Below are 22,109 nucleotides of genomic sequence, written 5' to 3' on the forward strand. Positions count from 1 at the left end.
CCCATCCTAGGGAATTGGATACCTATGTTTCTTTGGAAAGGGAACTGCAGAAACAGCATTGGAGCTGCAGAAACACAGACCCAGTTCTAATTCTGCCTTATCTGCTCATGAGCCATGGAACACTGGGACATACCTCAAAGTTTATAAATTCCTTCTCCTCCTTGAAGGAATTCATCCTTTTCTGATATAATTGAAAATTAACTTGGATAAAGATACTCTCTATATATTTACACATATCATTATGAATATATATTTTCTGTGTGCATGTGTGAGTATAAGTGCATGTACATACCTTTCCCAGGCCGAGTACTCTCTTTTACATTCCACTGGGACATGTTATTACGCCTCTATGTCTTGATTTGGGTTCTGTGCAGTAGCCACCCTAATTTTTTTTTCATTTTTTAATTAAGGTATTATATGTGTACATATCTTACCATTGCCCTCCCCACCCCATACCATACATGCCTTCACCACCAATGTTTTGCATCCATTGGTTATTCTTATATGCATGCATATAAGTCCTTCCTCCTGTAAATTGACAGTCTTTACTGTCTCTGTACCTATCTTTTTGTTCATCAATTTTTAATGTTTTTTATTACACACAAATGAGTGAGATCATATGGTATTTTTCTTTCATTGACTGGCTTATTTCACTTAGCATAATGTTCTCCAATTTCATCCAGGTTGCTGCAAATGGTAAGAATTCCTTCTTTTTTATGGCAGCATAGTATTCCATAGTATTCCTAGTTTTCTGACCCAGTCATCTGCTGATGGGCACCTAGGCTGTTTCCAAATCTTAGCTATTGTAAATTGTGCTGCTATGAACATAGGGGTTCATATATCCTTTCTTATTGGTGTTTCCATTTTCTTGGGATATATTCCTAGGAGTGGGATTACTGGGTCAAATGGGAGTTCCATTTGTTCTCTACAGTGGCTGCACCAGTCTGCCAGTTAGGGAGATCAGGCTCTCAGGGGAGAGCAGTTAGGGGGATCAGGCTAGCAGGCAGGTGAGTGGTTAGGAGCCAGTGGTCCCTGATTGTGAGAGGGATATCCAAGGGGTCCTGGATTGGAGAGAGTGTATGCTGGGCTGTGAACCAGGCCTCCAGTTTATTATAATAGTGCAGAACTCTTTAAAAGGTGCTTTACATTGAGTGAATGTTAGTTTTACACAACAATGTTAAGTTAGATACAGTTTATCATCCAAATTTTATTTTATGAGAAGAAAAAAAATGTATTCATTGTTAACATCATTAAGAGAGAGAGGATTTAAACTCAAACACTCTGAACAAAAAATATTCACTCTGAGTACATAAGTTGCATTTGTGTGCTCCCCCAAATCCCACACAAAATACTCTCTGGACAACCTGCTCTATGTCAGGCAACAAACAGACTTACACTCAAACACTCCTCAGTTGTGGTGGTGATTATGGATTGTCCTAAGGCCATGGTTGGCACCTCTTCAAGTTAGTGATAAAGGAAGATATGGAGAAATGGGAGTGCAGAGATATTATACCAGTACTTCCCTGTTTTGAAGAGGGATTACATGTCTTCTGTTGATAATACAGAAAATGAGTAACTGAGTAAATAAGCTTCTCTTCTAAGCCAAGAATCAACAAATATTATACAGAAGGGAGGCAACAAGGAAGAGAAGGTCTGAATGGAGCAGTGAGCTCAGATTCAGTGACAAAGGTCACTACTCAGAAGTGGGTGAGGGAAGGAGAACATTCAGGAGCTTGGTGGGCAGAGAGTCATGGGAACAGGGCATTTACAAGGATTGAAATAGGGATAAACTGTCTGGGAAAAGTGACATTTAGAGAACTTGTAGATGAGTGATCCGTGGTTTGTGACATTAAAAAATGAGACAGTGCTTGCTTCATAGTCTAAGAATACCCCAATTCGATGGGGAGCAACAGCCATGGGAAGAGTCAAGACCTTGGGATCAGAGGTGGCAGAGTCTTCAAAGGCATTGTACTCAGATTCATTCTGTAACCCTACAACCCAGTAGCCATTTTCAGGTCTGAATCTGGTGTAAGCATTTTGGTAATTTGCATATGGGTTAAAAACAAACCTAGACCTTTTTTTTCTATTGAGATTACTTGTCTTGCTGTGCACTCCCAAGATCCAGGCAATCTTCTTGGATACATCAACTTCCCAGTAATATTTTCCTGAGGAGAAATTTTGGCTGCCCAAGACATCAAGAGAAGAAAAATCACGTGGATATACATTCCCAAACATAAAATAGTTCCCAACTGTGATTTGTCTCCGATCTTCAGAAATAACAATATTCGACAGAGTGTTGAGTGGATTCAGCATCAAGTTCACTGTAAGGAAAAAATACACAGTTGGGTGAATTAAATATGGCATGTGTCTTGAGACATTTTGAGAAGGAATATGGGAAATTGACTTGGAAGAGCATAAGTCCAAGGGTCAATAATGAGTAGGTCAATTAAGAACTGTTGTATGTATACTTATTTGGATGGAACACATGTAACTCAGGTCATGGGACCTACAAGTACGCACAGCTTCTGAAAAGGAATCAAAACACGGTGATTTGAAGAATTTGTAACTTCTTACCCCAGTAGTTTTGGGCTTCCGCCAGCTCTGAAATGACAAAAGTTTTGACAAAAGTTTCAATGATATTAGAAGCAAAAAAAGGAACTCTGATACCTGTCTTTTCTCTAGAGTGGGAACAGGGTAAGGGAAGCCTGTGAGGTTGTCAACTGGTGAAGGAGGACAGCTGGCCATTCCCACTTAGATGTGTTCACAACTTCAGCACAGGGTATCCAGGTCTTCTTGTGAAGACTACCGCATCACTTTTTATCCTCATATAGAAAAACACCCATTACCCCATGTGCTCTGGTACTATAAGAATCTCCCCCATACACACATCCTTCCTCTGGCTCTCCTCACCTTTAAACACTTGCAGCAAATGAGGCAGATCTGGAAATCGGAATGCACTCTTTGGTTTCTTCAAAACAATTTTTGGCATCTTCCTAGATAAGACAAAAATTGACCCCTCATACTTCTTACCTAATGTCTCTCTAAGTCCACTGTCTCTCTCATCTTTCATTCCATTGATGCCTTATCATTTGAGGGAGGGACAGGTGAGGGCCCTGACACTGCAACCAGAAGGAATGTTTTTGTGATTACCTTTCTATTTACTCCCCGTGTGACCTTGGGAAGGACTTCTTCTCAGGAAGCTCCAAAATGGAAAAATTAACTCCATACTCTCTACTTCTTAAAATAATATTCTATTAGATGTAATGGTGGTACCTTTAAAAGTTGTCTGGAGCCTCTAATAAAAAGTATTTCACATATGGAGGAATTACTGCCATCTCAGATGCTTAGTGGAGAGGCTCTAGAACAGCGGTTCTCATCCTGTGGGTGGCAACTGCTTTGGGAGTCAAACAACCCTTTCAGAGGGGTTGCCTAAAACCATTGGAAAACACAGATACTTACATTACGATTCATAACAGTATCAAAATTACAGTTATGAAGTATCAACGAAAATAATTTTATGGTTGGGGGTCACCACAACAAGAGAAACTGTATGAAAGAGTTGCGGCATGCTGAAACCGGTTTGACTATATGGATAGAGGGTCGGCTTGGGGACTGAAAGGTCCCGGGTTTGATTCTGGTCAAGGGCATGTACCTTGGTTGCGGGCATATCCCCAATAGGGGTGTGCAAGAGGCGGCTGATCGATGACTCTCTCTCATCGATGTTTCTAACTGTCTATCTCTCTCCCTTCCTCTCTGTACAAAATCAATAAAATATATTAAAAAAAATAAAAATAAAAAAACTAAAGGGTTGCGGCATTAGGAAGGTTGAGAGCCACTGCTCTAGAACCTGGCTACTGAGAGCTTTAAGTTATCAAGTATGGGGGCTCTGTATTGCAAATCTGAAGTGTTTTCTATGTCCATTATTTCAGTACAGATGCCGAGTATCCTACCTAATAAAAGAGTAATATGCAAATTAACCACAATTCCACTACGCCTACAAGCTCTGCTCACCAGCCAATCAGTGACAGCATGCAAATTAACCCCAACCAAGATGACTGCAGCCACAGAGAGCAGGATAGAAGCTTGATTTTCCCTGACAATAGAGGAAGCCAACCTTCGCACACACCCTGGCTGGCCTAGGCCTCCACTCAAGGATACAAAGTTTCAATTATAAAAGATAAACCCCAAGAAAAATGGCGGCAGCCAGGGAGTTGGAGAGAACAGGCTAGGCTTGCCCCTGGCAATGGAGAAAGCCAAGCTTTCCACCTGCCCTGACCAGCCTAGGCCTCCACTCAAGGATATAAAGTTTCAATTATGGAAGGTAAACAAATCCAAACAGAAATGACAGCAGCCATGGAGCAAGCAGGGAGCTTGGCTCCGCTCTAGGCTACAAAGTTTCAATAGTACAAGGTGAATAATTCCAGATACCAGGGCCTCCACTTGAGCTGCTGGGGGTTTGGCTGGCTGCAAACCACCACAGACCCCTTGCCAAAGCTGCCCCATACCCCAAGGGAACCACCACCCTGATCCAGGACACCCTTCAGGGCCCCCACCCATGCACCAGGCCTCTATCCTATCTAATAAAAGAATGATATGCAGATTGACCATCACTCCAACACACAATCTGGCTGCCCCATGTGGTTAAAGATCGTGCCCCCATGTGGACGCAAGATGGCCACCACAAGATGGCCAGCAGGGGATGGCAGTTAGGAGGCACCAGGCCTGCAAGGGAGGGCAGTTGTAGGTGATCAACCCTGCAGGGGAGGGCAGTTAGGGGTGACCAGGCCGGCAGAGGAAGGAAGTTGGGGGCATATAGGCTGGCAGGGAAGCAGTTAGACATCAATCAGGCTGGCATGGGAGTTATTAGGGGGTGATCAGGCTGGCAGCCAGAAATGGTTAGGGGCAATCAGGAGGGCAGGCAGGTGAGCTGTTGGGAGCCAGCAGTCTTGGATTGTAAGAGGGATGTCCGACTGCCTGTTTACACCCAGCCCAGGGCAGTTGAACATCCCACAAGGAATCCCATATTGAAGAGAGTGCAGGCTGGGCTGAGGGACACCCCCACACACACCCTGTGCATGAATTTCATGCACTGTGCCTCTAGTAACATATAAAGTCACATTCCCTGTGGAATCATTTCATTTGGGAAAGGAGAAGTTAATACAGCCAAATTACTAGTGGTCAGAATTTCATATGCTTGATGCTTCCCAGAGGGTAGGCAAACTTTTCCTAGCAGTTCCTAACACATGTAAAAAGAAAAGAAATATATTATTGACACCAGGATTAAAGTCACTATTCCCTGAGATTTGAGTCTTTAATTAATTAATTAATTAATTAATTAGTTAATTTGTTGCAATCCAAAGAGCATCACCTAGAAAGACCTTGTTTCACTATGGAGAAATGGATATGTAAGGAAAATGTCCAGTGGAAGATTTGGGAACCTGTGAGGTAAAGAGGAACAGATCTTCCCTGTGATAAGATAAGCACCTAGAGCAAGAGATTAAGGTTTGCCGAAACCAGTTTGGCTCAGTGGTAGAGCTTCGGTCTGCGGACTGAAAGGTCCCAGATTTGATTCCTGTCAGGGGCATGTACGTTGGTTGCGGGCACATCCCTGGTGGGGATGTGCAAGAGGCAGCTGATTGGTGTTTCTCTCTCATCGATGTTTCTAGCTATCTCTCTCCCTTCCTCTTTGTAAAAAAATCAATAAAAATATATTTTAAAAAAAGAGAGATTAAGATTTGACTAAAGTGAGTGAAGTCATGGTGTTCTCATACTGTAACCTATTTTTTTTTATTTCAAATCATTTTCATTTTTCAATTACAGTGGACATACAATATTACATTAGTTTCAGGTGTTCATTCCAGTGATTTGACATTCTAAAACTTACTAAGTACTCATACCCCCCAATCTCATACCTATCTGACACCATACCTAGTTATTTCACCCATCCATATGGCAACTGTCAGAATGTTCTCTGTATCTTTGAGTCTGTTTCTGTTCTGCTTGTTTGTTTTTAGTTGTTGACAGATATGTTTTTATTAGCATTTCATTGTTTATATTTTTAATTTTTCTTTTTCTTCTTAAAGAATGCCTTTCAACATTTATTTTTAAAATATATTTTATTGATTTTTTTTTTTTTTTTTTTTTTTACAGAGAGGAATGGAAAGGAATAGAGAGTTAGAAACATTGATGAGAGGGAAACATCAATCAGCTGCCTCCTACACACCCTCTACTGGGGATGTGCCAAAACCAGAGTACATGCCCTTGACCAGAGTCGAACCTGGGACCCTTTAGTCCGCAGGCTGACACTCTATCCACTGAGCCAAACTGGTTAGGGCACATTTCGACATTTAATGTAATACTTGTTTGGTGGTAATGAACTACTTTAACTTTTTCTTATCTATGAAGCTCTTTACCAGACTTCAGTTCTTAATGAGAGCTTTGCTAGTAGAGTAATCTGAGTAGTAGCTCCTTGCTTTTCGTCACTTTGAATATTTCATGGCACTCCCTTCTGGTCTGCAAAGTTTTTTTGGGAAATCGACTGACAATCTTATGGGTAGGTAACTAATTACTTTTCTCTGGCTGCTTTAGCCCAGTTGGCATGGCTTAGTGGTTGAGAGCCAACCTATGAACCAGGACCTATGGTTTGATTCCTGGACCAGGCACATGCTCAGGTTATGCACATGCTCAGGTTATGGGCTCAATCTCCAGTGTCGGGTGTGCAGGAGGAAGCCAATCAATGATTCTCTCTTACCATTGATGTTTCTATCCCTTTTTTACTCTCCCTTCTTCTTTGAAATCAATAAAACTATATTTTTTAGCCCAGACCGGTTTGGCTCAGTGGATAGATTGTCAGCCTGCGGACTAAAGGGTCCTCGGTTGGATTCTAGTCAAGGTCATGTACCTTGGTTGTGGGCACATCTCCAGTAGGATGTGTGCAAGAGGCAGCTGATTAGTGTTTCTCTCCCATCAATGTTTCGGACTCTCTATCCCTCTCCCTTCCTCTCTGTGAAAAATCAATAAAATATATTTTAAAAATAAAGAATTAATAAACTCATCACAAAAATTCTAAAAACATATGTATTTTTTAAAAAAAAAAGAGTCTTATTTTGTCTTTGATCTTTGACATTTTTAAAATTTAAATATATACTTACTGTTGGCAGTATTACAGATATCCTCCATTCCCTTCACCTCTTATCCATCTCTAGCCAGCCTCTACCTCTCCAAGGCCTTCATTACACTATTGTCTGCATCCATGGCCTATGCATATAAGTATATAAGTTCTTTGGTTTGTCTCTTCTTGTCCTCCTCCCTCCCGCCCCCGAGATATGTCCATCTGTTTCTAGCCTCCATGCCTTGGGTCTTATTCTGTTGGTCAATTCGTTGTGTTCATTAGATTCCACAAATAAGGGAGGTCATCTGATATTCCTCTTTCTTTTATTGGCTTATTTCACTTAACCTAATAGTCTCTAGGTGGCATTTTAATTATAATGTGTCTTGGTGGACTCTTATTTCTAATGCTTCTATTATCCCAAAATCTATGACCTCCCACCACCCACATTCCATACCATTACAAAGTTTCACCTGTTATCCACAATTTGAAATAATGTAATACCCAAGTTTACTACATCTGTCATTTTTTAAAATTATGATTGATTCAAGATACTCTTATAGCTATAATATTGTCATCATACAAAAAAAAAAAAAAAAAAAAAAAAGACCATGCTTGGCCTCACACACATACCTTTTCAAGATGTTTAAGGTGTTAATCATATCCTGGAGAAAAGAGAGTAAACATTAAGTCCAGAGTAAGGTTGCCAGATTGAGAGATTAAAATGACTAGTTAAAATGTAATTTTGAATAAATCATAAATATGTTTCAGAATAAGCATGACCTCTGAAATAAATATTTAAGATACACACTAAAAAATAATGTGTTATTTATTTGAATTTCAAATTTAGTTACACATTCCTTATTTTGTCTGGCAACCGTCAAAGGAGTGATAAGTTTTCCTATCTTTCAAAGTTTTACTCACCTTCCTCTTCACATCCCTAGCACCCTTGATTTGGCTTAAATAAATAGATGGTCAGAATGTAGATTGGGGACAAACTGTAGAGATAAGACCCAGAGCAACCATCCTAGAGGACTCATGTAAGGATAGTAAAATCCTTACAGAATCTGAAGACAGAATATATTTAAAAGGAAGAGAGGTGCCTCCTATTTCTTTATACACATTTATGAGAAGACCCCCTTAGTTTATTATGATTTTATATATTCAGGTGACAACAGAAAAATTACTTTTTAGACATAATTCCAAACTCTGGGGAATCAAAGATGACTAATTAATACTTACATTTCTCAGGATGTATATTTTTCTTTTGCTGTAGGAACAAGCAAACTAGCACTTCAAGCAAATGTTTTTCTGTGTCTTCCTCTACTCACTCTATATATAGTCTACACACTACTACCCTACGGGAATCACATCAATGTGTAAATATGGTATATGTCACAGACACCAGTAGCAGAGAATGTCTAAAATAAAATTGACTGTTTCCCAGACATTTACATCCCATTGTCCAGAATAGTATCAATGTCTACTTCATCGCTGTCTTTAATTAAAAAGTGTATCTTATCCTGGCTGTGCCTCAGTTGCTGAGCATAGACCCATTAACCAAGAGATCATGGTTGAATTCCTGGTCAAGGTACATGCCTAAGATGCAGGCTCAATCCCAGTAGGGGCCATAGAAGAGGGAGTTGGTCAGTGATTCTGTCTCATTATTAATGTTTCTATCTCTCTCTTTTCCTCTCCCTTTCTCTGAAATCAATAAAAACATACTTTTAAAAAATGTTTTAAAAGTGTCTTACTCTGAATTGCAACATCGCAGTAAGGCAGTTCAGTCCTTCTTTTAGTCATCTACTCCTTCCTATCATAACATTATTTATTTGAACAAAATACACCAATATATTTGGTTTCATCCTATTTAGTCTAAACCCTTTTATACCAACAAAGCCTTGGCTACCAGTTGGCTGTACCTGCTCCAAAAGTTTTACATTCTGTGTTAAGGTTTTTGTTGTCTGATAAAATAAAAAACAAAACAAACAAACAAACAAAAACAGCTAAAACTGCCTTAATTTTTTAAAAAAGGAAAAACTCAGGTAACAGGCAGAACTTTTGCATTAGCTAGATTTCTAGAAAAAATATTGTTACTAGGGTCTATTCTTTCTCAAAATTTTCAAACTTCTGAAAATAGAATTCTCAAAATTTCATTTTCTACCTGCTATTTGGACTTTCTTTTCATTCTCTATAAGGCATCAACTTGAACATCCTTGTTTAAGTGATAATCCTGAACATAACATGTATCAGAAAAGATAATTTCTCTTTCTAAGCATAAGAATAAAATTCTAAGGCATACAAATCATTGCTCTGAATGGGTCGGGTGCATATCTTCAAATAATTACTGCATCTTTGGAATAGATATGCTATTTTAGGAATTAAATATGCTGATTTACCTAGAATTGAGAGACACATATATCCCTCATGCTATTAATATTCTCTAATCAGCTGCATGGACATATGATAGAGATGGGTTCCTCAAAAGGTAATTTAAGAGATGGTTATATAGCTGAAACCGGTTTGGCTCAGTGGTAGAGTGTCGGTCTGCGGACTGAAAGGTCCCAGGTTCGATTCCGGTCAAGGGCATGTACATTGGTTGCGAGCACATCCTCAGTAGGGGGTGTACAAGAGGCAGCTGGTCGATGTTTCTCTCTCATCGACGTTTCTGGCTCTCTATCCCTCTCTCCTCTACTCTGTAAAAAATCAATAAAATATATTTAAAAAAAAGAGATGGTTATATAAAAAAAAAGTAATTGAATGATGTTGGCTAGACAAACAACTGTCTCATACAGAAACTGTCCATTTCTTAGAAGACTGTCATCTTCTCAATCTATAAAAATCTCAGCAGGATTTTAATAAAAATTAGCAAGATATAAAAAAAAGTTTCATAGCAAATTCTATGGACATAGGATAGTATTTCTGGCCCAGATCATTGCAATGGGGGCTGCTTTGTATCTGGATGAACAGCAACTCTGGCTTCTACCCACTAGATGGCAGTGCAATTCTATGATCCCTGGGGCACCGTTTCTTAAAATGATCTCCTTAGAGAACAACTGATTTACTAGTACATTAGAATTGTTTTGAAATTGAATTGAATTGTTTCACTTCTTTTCAAACAATTTTTAAGGATAAAAAATGTTCTATGAAGTCACAATAATGGAAAACTTAGAGTATAACAAAGGTGACAAAATAATTCAGTGGAGGAGGGGAGAGTTTTTTAATAAATGTCAAACTGAATCTCTACATGGTTTAACAATTTAGTATATTTACTAAAATTATTTGAATTGTATACTTGCAATGAATAGATTTTTCATGTATTTTATAACCTCAAAAACATGTTTTTAAAAAAGAAGTAATGATCCAGCAAATGAAAATTAATTATTTCGGTATTGGAAATGAAGTTAAGAAATTCTTGTTCAGCTATCAAAAAAGAACGCAAGAGGTCAGAGAAATGAAATAACCTGAATTTCCAATGTTTCATAGCTTAAGATTACAGTCATGAAGTTAATACCATAAAAAAAAATAATAACATTCATACTGTGTTCAATTTATTTATTGAGTATATGTTCCTTCCTAATACTTCCCTAAGAAGTGTATGCCCACACACGCACACACACACACTCACACACAGAAGCACACATACATATTCATAAATGCTCATCCTTCACACAGGTGCCATTACATTGCCACTTCTTAACAAAACAATAATAAAATCAAACATAAAGAGAGATATGAATTGTTTGACTAAGCTTAATAAAAAATCTTACAAATGCTAGATCACAGATAAGAGAAGCCTATTAAAATCTTCTTTCAAAACTTTTCATAGCCTTTTATAAAATAACTAGAGGCCCAGTGCATAAAATTTGTGCACAGGGGGTGTGGGGTCCCCTTAGCTCAGCCTGCATCCTCTTCAATCTGGGACACCTCAGGGGATGTCCAGCCATTGGACATCCCTCTCACAATCCAGGACCACTGGTTTCTAACCATTTACCTACCTACCAACCTGATTGCCTTAACTGCTCTCCCCTGCTGGCTTGATCCACTAACTGCTCTTCGCTGCTTGCCTGATCCCCCCAACTGCTCTCCTCTGCCCTCCTGATTACCCCTAATTGCCTCTGCCTTGGCCTCACAACCATGGCTTTTTCCAGAAGGACATCCAGAAGACGTTTGGTCTAATTAACATATTACCCTTTTATTAGTATAGATAATCATGTGAATTTCCCTTTCCATTTGTACATTAAATTTTCCCAATGCCCCATGAATGACATGGAGATCTGTGTTCCAGAGAAGGAACACTGGATGATCAAACATATCTTTCCTACCCAGAGGGGAAGGAAGCTTAATCTCTGTGATTCCCCCAAATCACATATATAGGTGCTCCGGCCCAAGTCTTACCTGCAGCGTGTCTATAGATAATTCACACATACGACGTTGGAGATCTGAGATGAGCTCTCTCGTGTACTGCTTCTTTAGGATCACCTGGTCTTCAACCATTGCCAAGTTATCCAGCACGTGCACTTCGTGTTCCCTCAGCTTTTGCAGCTCCCTGTGCTTCTTCCTGTCCAGGATTTCTCTCATTTCATCAAACTCTTTTCGAATCCTCTCTCTCTCAGCCTGCATGTGATTTTGGGGGGAAGAGAAGAGAAAGAGGCAATCAGGGTGTCTAGCTGAGGGCTTACTTTTTATGGGCCTTGGGATCCAAGACAAAAACTACTTTTCTCAGGTACTTAGGAGGTAAAAGGAAATGAGCCATTCCTGGGAAAAGCATTTTTCCAACTATTTTCCCTTGAACTGTTTCCAAAGCAATTTATTCAAGTTTACTTTCTCAAGGCCCAAAAGGAAATACAATGTGCTACCTGAATGAGACTTGGATTGCAGCCACCTGTCTTGGATAATTGTGCCACACTGCCTATGAAACTCTTCCACCCATATCTCCAAAACAGGGAATCCTGAACCTGCCTTAACGTTTCTTCTGGAAGTATCAGATCCTCAAACTTGATAACTGAAATGGGACACAGATGCACAAATCGCTTTTACATTAGTCCTCTCTATATCTTTGCCTCTAAACAGTTGCTTTGACTTGGGAGTGTCTACTCTGTAGGAAAGGAATTGAATGAGGACTGGGCAAAAGTCTTCTGGACCCATTAATTCTGAGGCAACAAAGAGGAAGAAGCCTCCTTGTGACTGGACAAGGTGCTGCTCAGTTTACTGTTTTAGAGCTGCCGCAGGAATAATGTCTTTTTACCTTCCTGGTAGCTCTCTCTTCATTGATGACAGCTTCCAACTCCTCAACTTCCAGCTGCTCCTGCTTCAACCTGTCCATAGCTGCCTTTAGCTTCTCCTGTGAGAAAGGAACCACCAAAGTCAAGCTATGAGTTTTCTCAGCACCTGGACAGAGGATAAATGAAGAAGAAATCAGGCACATCTCAGAAGAGACTAGAATTTCAGAACTGAAACTAGCAATCAGAACTGAGAATGCAGACAGAAATCTGAGGAAGTATGTGTGTCCTTTATTCCAGGATGATGCAAGTGTCCATCTCTGTTTCAAGAGTAGTTTGGATTTCTCTTTTTCCTAGAGAAAGAACTGATCTTGCAGCAAGCAAGATCTTTTTGTTCTCCAGAACACTCTTCCCAGATCTAACCTACCATGTTCCTAAATATCCCATCTATTCACGGGGGCAATCAGAACATATCTTGGGAAGCAACTTTCACTCATACAACTTCTCTTTGATATGCATATTATTGAAGAAAATGAATGAATGCACAACCAGGTCCCTCAGGCCTCAGAAGCTGAATCAATAATATCAAAGAGAATGCAGCATCAGTTCTACGATGACAAGGGAAAGAAATAAGATTAAGCAATAAAGATTTCACTTCAGGTGACATTCTGCCCAATGTTTTTACACCCTGGGGCCTACCTGACATTCCTTGACCACCTCCTCCACGCTAGATATTTGGTGGCCTTGGTGCTGCTCCTGGACACAAAGACTGCAAATGGCCTTCCCATCCTCCTTACAGAAGAGATGGCAATTTTCCCCATGGTGCTCACAGAGATCTCTCCTCTGCTGCTGGTGGGGCCACATGTTGACTTCCTCAACTTTCTTCACTATGTTGCCCAACTGCTGATTAGGCAGGAAGTTCCCAGGCTTGGATGTGCTCTTGCACACAGGACAGCAGTGTTGCCCTTCGAGGGGGCTCACTGACTCATTGTTTGCAGTGATACAGGCGCAGCAGAAGCTGTGGCCACAGTCCAGGCTCAGGGGCTCTGTGAGGAGCTGCCAGCAGATGCGGCAGATCACCTCCTCGTGTATGCTCCCCTGGGATGAAAAATCCATTGCTGTGCTCCTTTGGCTGCTTCCTGTCCTGACTCCAGAGGCTCTTCTTGCTCACAGACTCCTGCAAGGCTGGGAATATTGAAGGGGACAGGATAAGAAAGACAGGAATAGAAAGGATACTGGTTAGGCAGACATTTAGAACAGGACAAAACTTTAATATTCAGTAAAGAAAGGAAAAGAGACGGAGAAGAAGAATAGTCAGTGAAAGAATGCAAAGGTTCCTTTGTAATGATTTCAAACACTTTACTCTTACTGTATGTCACATGACAAATTTCACCCCATCAAGGCAATGCTTGCTGTTTTCTCTTTCTCTATATGGATAGAGGACAAATTGAGGCCTTTTCTACCAAAAGCTTTGTGTCACTCTTCATTATTCTTTTCTCTTCTTTCCTACTCTCAAGCATATCCAGTATTTTACATACATGAACCATGCTTCTACATTGTTTTTCTCTCTGTGTGACTTACTTTATTTGAACAGTTTTACTGAGTTATATTTACATCACATGCATTCATTTTAAAAGTACTGTAATTTCTAATAATAAGTTTATGAGACAGAATAATTATCACCACAATCCAATTCTAGAACATATCTATTTCTTAAAAAGAAGCCTAATGTCCTTTCTGAACCCAAGTCTCAGGCTACCATTAATCTCACCTGTGTTTTTGTGGAATTACCTTTACTGATCAATTTGTAAGAGTAGAATTTTAATATATGGTCTTTTGGGTCTGATTTCTTTCACTTTGCACGTGTAATTATATTCAGAGTTCTTTCTTCTCCACTGCCTTCTTCCAACCAGTGTTTAGTCTGTACCACGTTAATGAACCTCATCATAAGATCTCTAGCTCTCATGTCAATTTGTTTCAAATAAATCATTTGAAAATAGAAGTCATCTTTATAAAACAAACCTAATTCATCCCTTTCTCTCATTGTCAGTTCATCAGCCCTCTTCTTATTAGGTCCCGTGCAAATGAGTCTTTTATCTAGATTCCAGGAATGGTTTTCCCACTAGTTTTCCTGATCCTATCACTGGTCTCATCGTCTCCTTGCATCTCTGTTCACCATCAGCCACCGTGATTTTTATATATTTTTAACATATTTTTTATTGATTTCAGAGAGGAAGGGAGAGAGATAAAAACATCAATGATGAGAGAGAACCATTGATTAGCTGCCTCCTGCACGCCCCCTACTGGAAATCGAGCTTACAAACGCAACCTGGGCATTTGCCCTCACCAAAATCGAACCTGTGACTTCCTGGTTCCTGGGCCAACTCTCAACCCGCTGAGCCACACCTGGTTGGGCTAGAGTGATTTTTTTTTTTAAGTACACATTTACCCTGCCACTCCTTTGCTCAGATGCATGCCATCAGTGAATCCATCTTTTTTTTTTTAATATATGTTATTGATTTTTTACAGAGAGGAAGAGAGAGGATAGAGAGTTAGAAACATCGATGAGAGAGAATCATCTATCAGCTGCCTCTTGCACACCCCCTACTGGGGATGTGACCGCAACTAAGGTACATGCCCTTGACTGGAATCAAACCTGGGACCTTGCAGTCCGCAGGCCGAACCTGTTTCGGCAGTGAATCCATCTTTATCATAGCCTAGTTAGGCCTATATTAAACATCCCTTTCTATTGCCTTACACACTCAACTCACCTTCCCATCAAACCACACTGATTGCATTTATGTTCCTTAATCACTCTGGACAAAACATCCCCTCATTTCCTCAAAGACTTTACTTAAAAGCGCCTCCTAACACTGAGACCTAAAATTTATTTAAAACAATGAAGTCCTTTTACTAGGGCTCTATACATACCTTGTTTTCTATAACCTTTTGGTTTATTATTGTTGTTGTTTCTTGTTTTTACATGTATACCATAGGAATATCCATCTTATTTTATACCATCTTACTCTTTTATTTATTTTTTTTTACTTTCTCTCACCATCTCAAAATATAATTTTTATAGATACTTAATATTTATTGTACATTCAGTAGAAGTTAATGCAGTTTTATGCCATGGGTGAATCCATTTGTTATTGATATTATCATGTAAAATCTTTAAAATCTTTAAAAACTTATTTTCTCCTGTTTTGAGGGACCTGTAATAGCCCTTGAGAATGCAGTTAGTTTACACCAGATATGGACCTTGTCCAGGTATGAGTCACAGATCCATAATCTCTGAGACGAGGGGAGGAAGTTAAGTACACTTCAAAATCTATGTAACAGAGATATCAAGGTGCAAATTATTCAAAGGTGAGATTAAGATGGAGTTCTTTCTAAAAAAATGACAAACTCCCTTTCTTAGCTCCAGGCAAGAGAAAAGTCAGTAAAGGGGTAAGGTAATAAATAATATAAGGATTATGTCCAGGATGATGCAGAATGCACTCTAAAGCCAGAGAGGGCACCAGAGAGTCATAGGGTGCCCTGAGGTAACATGGCACTCAGGAGAGAATAAATTGCCTGTTCCAGAACTTTCATCTTTGAGAGACAAGTGGCCACATGGGGGCTACAGAGATAAGCAGCAACCTGGTTATCCAGCCTCTCTCATCAGGCTGGCCAAAGTGCTGGTCATTTATCAGGAAGGCTGTACACAGCTTCCCAGAAGTTACTGACTTCAGTAAAAGAATAGGTGGGTCAATTTGCATTCCGGAACTGGTTTGGCTCAGTGGATAGAGAATCGGCCTGCAGACTGAAAGGTCCAGGTTTGATTCTGGTCAAGGGGATGTTCTGGTTGCAGGCACATCCCCAGTAGGGGGTGTGCAGGAGGAGCTGATCGATGATTCTCTCATACATGTTTATAACTCTCTATCCCTCTCCCTTCCTCTCTGTAAAAAAACAAAACAAAACAATAAAATATATTAGCATAAAGTTTCCTAAAAAAACTAAAAATGGAACTCCCATTTGACCCAATAATTCCACTCCTAGGAATATATCCTAAGAAACTGAAGATACCAATAAGAAAGGATGTATGCACCCCTATGTTCATAGCAGCACAATTATAATAGCTAAGATCTGGAAACAGCCTAGGTGCCCGTCAGCAGATGGCTGAATTAGAAAACTGAGGTACATCTACACAATGTTATACTATGCTGCCATAAAAAAGAAGAAATTCTTACCATTTGCAGCAACCTGGGTGGAATTGGAGAACATTATGCTAAGTGAAATAAGCCAGTCAATGAAAGAAAAATACCATATGATCTCACTCATTTATGGATAATAAAGAAAATTATAAATTGTTGAACAAAAAGATAGCTACAAAGACAGTAAAGCATCAAACAGAAGGTCAAATTACAGCAGGGAGGTTAGGGAGAGGTGGGGGGAGATAAGAGATCAACCGAAAGACTTGTGTGCATGCATATAAGCATAAACAATGGACGCAAAAGTTTGGGGGGGGGTGAGGGCATGTATAGGAGTGAGATGGGGGGGCAATAGTAAGATATAATACCTTAATTAAAAATGAATATATATATATATATATATATATATAAACAGCAAGTGTCATATGCAGTCTCAAAGGTGACAAGAAAAAGCCCCCCAAGGCAGACCAAGAAGCAGACCAAGGAGATGGATGAGGAAGAAAAAGCATTCCAACAGAAAGCAAAGACCAAGGGGAGAGGCCCCCAGAACACAGGTGAAATGAAGAAATTTGGCCAGAAATGAGCTGTTCCTTGTGCTTGAGGCAATGGTGATCCTAAATTCCATTCCTATTTGCACATCTGGATTCTTTGTGATAATATCTCCTACAGATAGAATGAAGAAGTGTTGTCTGTGAGCTAATTGTACATTTAAGAATAAAGTTTTGTAACAATAAATAAATAAATAAATAAATAAATAAATAAATAAAGCTATTATAACAAAAGAGTAAGAGACCAGCTTCAAGAAGATCTGATCGCTGGCAGAGCACCTGTCCTTCCCACATGTCTCCTGCTGGCCTCACCAGGAATTTGGGCTTTATGAAGAGAGAGAACAGGGCTTATCTCTCAGGCTTCCTGGTGATTAGGAGGAAGGGATTTTCTGACTGGGAAAAGAAGAATATTCTGGCTCACTTTGGAAAGGTAAAAAGTCAAAACTACAGAACAGTAAGAAGATGAGGAAACTCAGCCTGGAAAAATAATGGTCTCTCCAAAGAAACCCATAAGACTGCTCTTTTAAATGGCCCTTCTCTAAAGATCACTCTTCCCCCAGATTCAGTGTTCCTCTTTTCTGCCACCTCAGTAGAGACACTCAGCAGAGCAGCTTCAGAAACACAAATTAAGACACCAAACACATTCAGTCTGCTCCCCCCAAACCTCCTGCCTTTTGTCTCCAGAAAATGCCCCACTTTCTTTCAGGACATGTATAGGAGTCTTAACTCAACAGAGGAGATTAGCTGTAAGTCAGGTCAATGTTCACTCACCAAGCCAGTGACCAGCTCTCCACAGAGGAGTTCCCCCACAGGAGTGGAGTGAGAAATGAAAGTTAGGTTCATAGGAGTGGAAAACAAACAAAGGAAACAAAACAGAAACTTAAGAGCAATAACACTGAGAAGCCATCACGTAGGACACTTAGGGAAGTCAATGCTTCCATATGTTCTTGTAATTTTACCCCTTTTGCAGATTATTCTAGCAAGAATATTTGAATAAGAAGAATGTGAAACCCAATGATACACTCTACAGCTATCCTGAATACCCGGAATTTCAATTTAATTCTATACCTACTAGTTAAGCTTGTCCTATAGTCACGTCCAGAACTACTTACTGCGGATAAAATCATGATCCAGGAAGTCTGGGTACCTGCCCTTTGTAATGCCGAGTGTGAAGGGGAAGATAATCAGTGATAGAACTCTGATAATTTGAGCTGAATGGTAGCATCTGTCCTTGCAATTTTAGGAAAGATTCTTCTTTCTAAGGAGCAGCTACAAAGAGCTGGTATTTAGAATATTTTTTTTAACCTATTGAGAAAAATTTTCCACAACACCACTGAACCTTAGCGGGTCTGTCAGTTGACTACCAGTTTTTGTTTCTGACCTAGAAACAAAAGCCTTCCAGACTTAATGTGGTACAGTTGTGGCTGTGACATGTTACCAACCACTAGGAGGCAGGACGAGGATGGAGGTTAACACATGGAGGTACTCTTCAGGTGGAGTATTTATCTGGGTAACATTCCTACCTCTTCCATAAGCGTCCACTTTCCCAACTTTTTTGGGAAATGATTGAAATTTTTTGCACCGTTTAATCAAAAGCATAACTGAAAAAATATTCAAATAAAACATAAAATAAATTTTGAAATGTTCAGTGTATGTATGTCCTATAATAAAAACAAAATGGAAATAAAATACAAGTAAGTATAATGAAAGCAGATATATTGGTATTGTTTGTAACTATAGTTGAGTAAAGTAACCTTGCCTTAAAACTTTTCTTAATTCTCATACGTTTATGAGGCAGGAGCTGGAATTTATATAGGTGTATTTGGTGAGCCATATTGACAGTTTCCATTTCATGGATATGAATGCATTTATTTTTAACAACACATAAACTCACGATCCTTTGCAAGTGCAACGAGAAGCATGTAAATTTTGCAGAAAGTGCATTCCGAGACCTTGGATGTTTTTCCTTATCCTCACATAATACTATAATTGAGTATTCCTCTTCATCCAGCCCTGCCACCAAAAGGATTAGATTCATGAAGGTAAGAATGGACTTTATGTGTCAGATTTGTTACAAAATATCAGTATATGGGGAGTGATATATAAATAGAAAGACATAAAGTTATACTGCTATGGATATAATTTTAGTTACATTGAGCAAACTGATGATAATCATGTTTCTGTTCAATTATGTTGTGTTCAATTATTGCTGTCAACATAATTGCTGTGGTCATAAATCAAGCCTCAAAGGTGTGGCTCAGTGGTGGAGGGTCCTGCCAGGAAGCAAGATGTCACCAGTTTGATTCGAGGCCAGGGCTCATGCCTAGGTTGCTGGCTTAATCCCCATTACGGGGAGTGCAGGGGGCATGGATCAATTATGTTTCTCTCTCATCAATGTTTCTATCTATCCCTCTCTCTTACTTCCTCTCTAAAAATCAATAAAAACATATATTTTAAAAAATCAACCTATCAAAATGGTATTGTTAGCATTTATATGTAAACTCCTATGACAAGTTTTAACTGACAATTCTTCCCATGTTCTGTTTTGTTCCTAAGTTGTATTCAGATACTTACCTCAATGTCTTATCTATACTAACCACATAACTTCCTGTACCCTGTGCTATTTTCAGTCCAGAAACAGTTAAAACTCATAGATCCAAAGTCAGAGAACTTCTCTCCAACGGGAGATGTAGGGACTAAAAGGAACACAGAGCCCCGAGGAGAATGTATTATACCGTAGGCCTCAGAACATAAAATACTGGGATGTGGACCACAGCAATGCGCTTAGCTCTGGAGATGAACTTTAAGTGATGGGAGAAGGAGCATGGTTGGCTGATGCTTCTTTGGACCCTGATGAGCTGCTTTCCTCACTGGTGCCTCTCCGCCTAAAACCTAATGTCACAAAGTTAAGTTCCCAAGACACCATCCCCACTCCCTCTGCCCTCAAATCTTCTCTTGGGCTTCTGATTTCCTTATTTTCCTGATTAATGATTTTATAATCTCTTCCCAGACAAGTTCAAAGACATTAGGTCCTCTTTGCAGCTGATATTTTCAAATTATAGATTGGTCTAAGCCTATATGGCCCTAAGCAGCTCTCCTTCAACCTACTGAAAATGTATACTATATGTTGTGGTTTGAGTTTTGAAAGAAAGGGATTTCTTGGGGGCTAAAAGGACAAATCTCACAAAGAGCCAGCTTCTATACACCTTATTAACAAAAGGATTTCATTCTCATTCCAAGCTCTGCACCTCATAAAACATCTCACATAAAGTCTGAGTGAATGCATAAGTTCTCTAGTGTTGGGAGCTATCAGAGTTGGCAAGCAACTCCATCTTAGAAAATACCACTCCGTCTTGGGAGTTCAGTATCCAACTCCTCTTACAACTCACAGTCACCAGAGATCACGTGGTGCCCTGCGGTTTGGCCAGAAGCTAAAGACAACTTATCGCTTAAGGACACATCCTGCTCCAGAAGATCCCTACAATGTCCCCTCCCTGATCCTCCCTCCCATAGTTTGCCCCGCCTTGGAACCTCCCCTTACAGCCTGTATATATATATATATTGCAGCTTCAACAATACAATTCGAGGCTTGATCAGAACCCTGTCTTGCCTCCATTTCTTCGCGTCTCCTGTCCTCTATCATTCCTTTCTAGGTGCCTCCTCGCCCCCACGTTGATCTCCCGCTGGTCGGGACACTCTAGGGCCCAGGATGTGAACTCAGATCAAAGATTCAAAGGGAGGCAAGAGTAAAACGATGAATATGAAATTTGTGGGAGGCACACATCCTAACATTTCCATGTGCACCCTACATAAAAACACTACATGTGTGGAAAGATTGATGCCAAAATGGAGAAAACAATTGAAAACAAAAGTATGCCGTGTGTGTGTGTGTGTGTGTGTGTGTGTGTGTGTACTCTTGATATTGATGATAAGGGATAAGGGCCTCAAAAATGTTGCATCGGAACAATCAGGACTTGTTTTCCTTGTAACTAGAGTCTTCATCCTGAATTGGAGGACTGGGATTTCAGTAACTGAAAAGTCCTGGAGTTGATTTGTCAATAATTGAAGGGGTAGTGTCATAGCCCCAGGCATCATAGCAATGGAGTGAAAGGAAGGCAGAGTTCTCTCTCTCTCTCTCTCTCTCTCTCTCTCTCTCTCTCTCTCTCTCTCTCTCTCTCACACACACACACACACACACACACACACACACAGACACACACACTATAATATCCACCTTGCAATCCCTTGTCACATCAAAGATAATCCAAAGTGAAGAATTTAGATACTCTTGTGGCCATGCCGTGATGAGAGCAGACAATAATTGACAAGAAAGCCCATTCAGTTAATTAATTAATTTTAACTTTTACTTCTTTGAGGACAGATTTGGGAATAAAAATTCCGAAAGACAAAAGGATGGTGAGAATATCCATTCCAGAAATCTTGCCCTTGCTATCTCTTTGCAGTACTGGCTTTTCTCTTGTTTCTGTAAACTTGCACCTCACTGAAAAAATAAGGCTGAACTGTGCAACAAAACACTGTTAAAAAATCTCAAAATTGTACTTCTTACACTTACATCGTTTTGTGAATAACTTTTTTCATTAAAAGTTTTTATTGTTGACATTTTTGCAGGTAGACCTCCCCCTGTAACCTCCTTTTGCCCACATCCCAATCCTTTGGCCTTCACAAGTCTATTGGCCATGTCCATTGGTGATACATATATATTCTTTAGCTAACACCCTTACCTTCTTTATCCAGTCACACCCACCAACCTCCCCTTGGGTACCAGTCTGTTCCATGTTTATGATTCCATTTTGTTAATCATATTATCTTGTTCATTAGAGTTCACAATTCTTTCAACAAGTTTTATTTTTTAAACCAAAGCAAGAATAGTAAATCTGAACAAAAACTAATATGTATTCTTAAAATCATTTATTTCAGTTACAATGAGAGGCAAATAAAAATGAATCAATACCATACAAGATGACTAATTATATGCTAGCCATGACAGAAGTTATTGAAAATAGTCTGTGGTTTCACT

At 39.6% G+C, this 22,109-nt stretch overlaps 1 protein-coding gene across 1 annotated transcript; it reads right to left on the bottom strand.

Moving 5' to 3' along the window:
* Window positions 1-1,149: 1,149 nt before the first annotated feature.
* Window positions 1,150-18,159, bottom strand: LOC118713518 (E3 ubiquitin-protein ligase TRIM22). Its single transcript, XM_036428149.2, has 9 exons — window positions 17,843-18,159; window positions 13,030-13,565; window positions 12,357-12,452; window positions 11,507-11,725; window positions 7,742-7,773; window positions 5,551-5,572; window positions 2,911-2,989; window positions 2,575-2,601; window positions 1,150-2,321 (listed from the first exon to the last, which is right to left on the bottom strand). Exons 2-9 carry the CDS (start codon window positions 13,444-13,446, stop codon window positions 1,726-1,728), a joined length of 1,488 nt encoding a protein of 495 aa, XP_036284042.1. The 5' UTR covers window positions 13,447-13,565; window positions 17,843-18,159; the 3' UTR covers window positions 1,150-1,725.
* Window positions 18,160-22,109: the final 3,950 nt, after the last annotated feature.

Source organism: Pipistrellus kuhlii, unplaced genomic scaffold (genome assembly GCF_014108245.1).
Source record: "Pipistrellus kuhlii isolate mPipKuh1 unplaced genomic scaffold, mPipKuh1.p scaffold_m20_p_9, whole genome shotgun sequence".
Taxonomy (NCBI): domain Eukaryota; kingdom Metazoa; phylum Chordata; class Mammalia; order Chiroptera; family Vespertilionidae; genus Pipistrellus; species Pipistrellus kuhlii.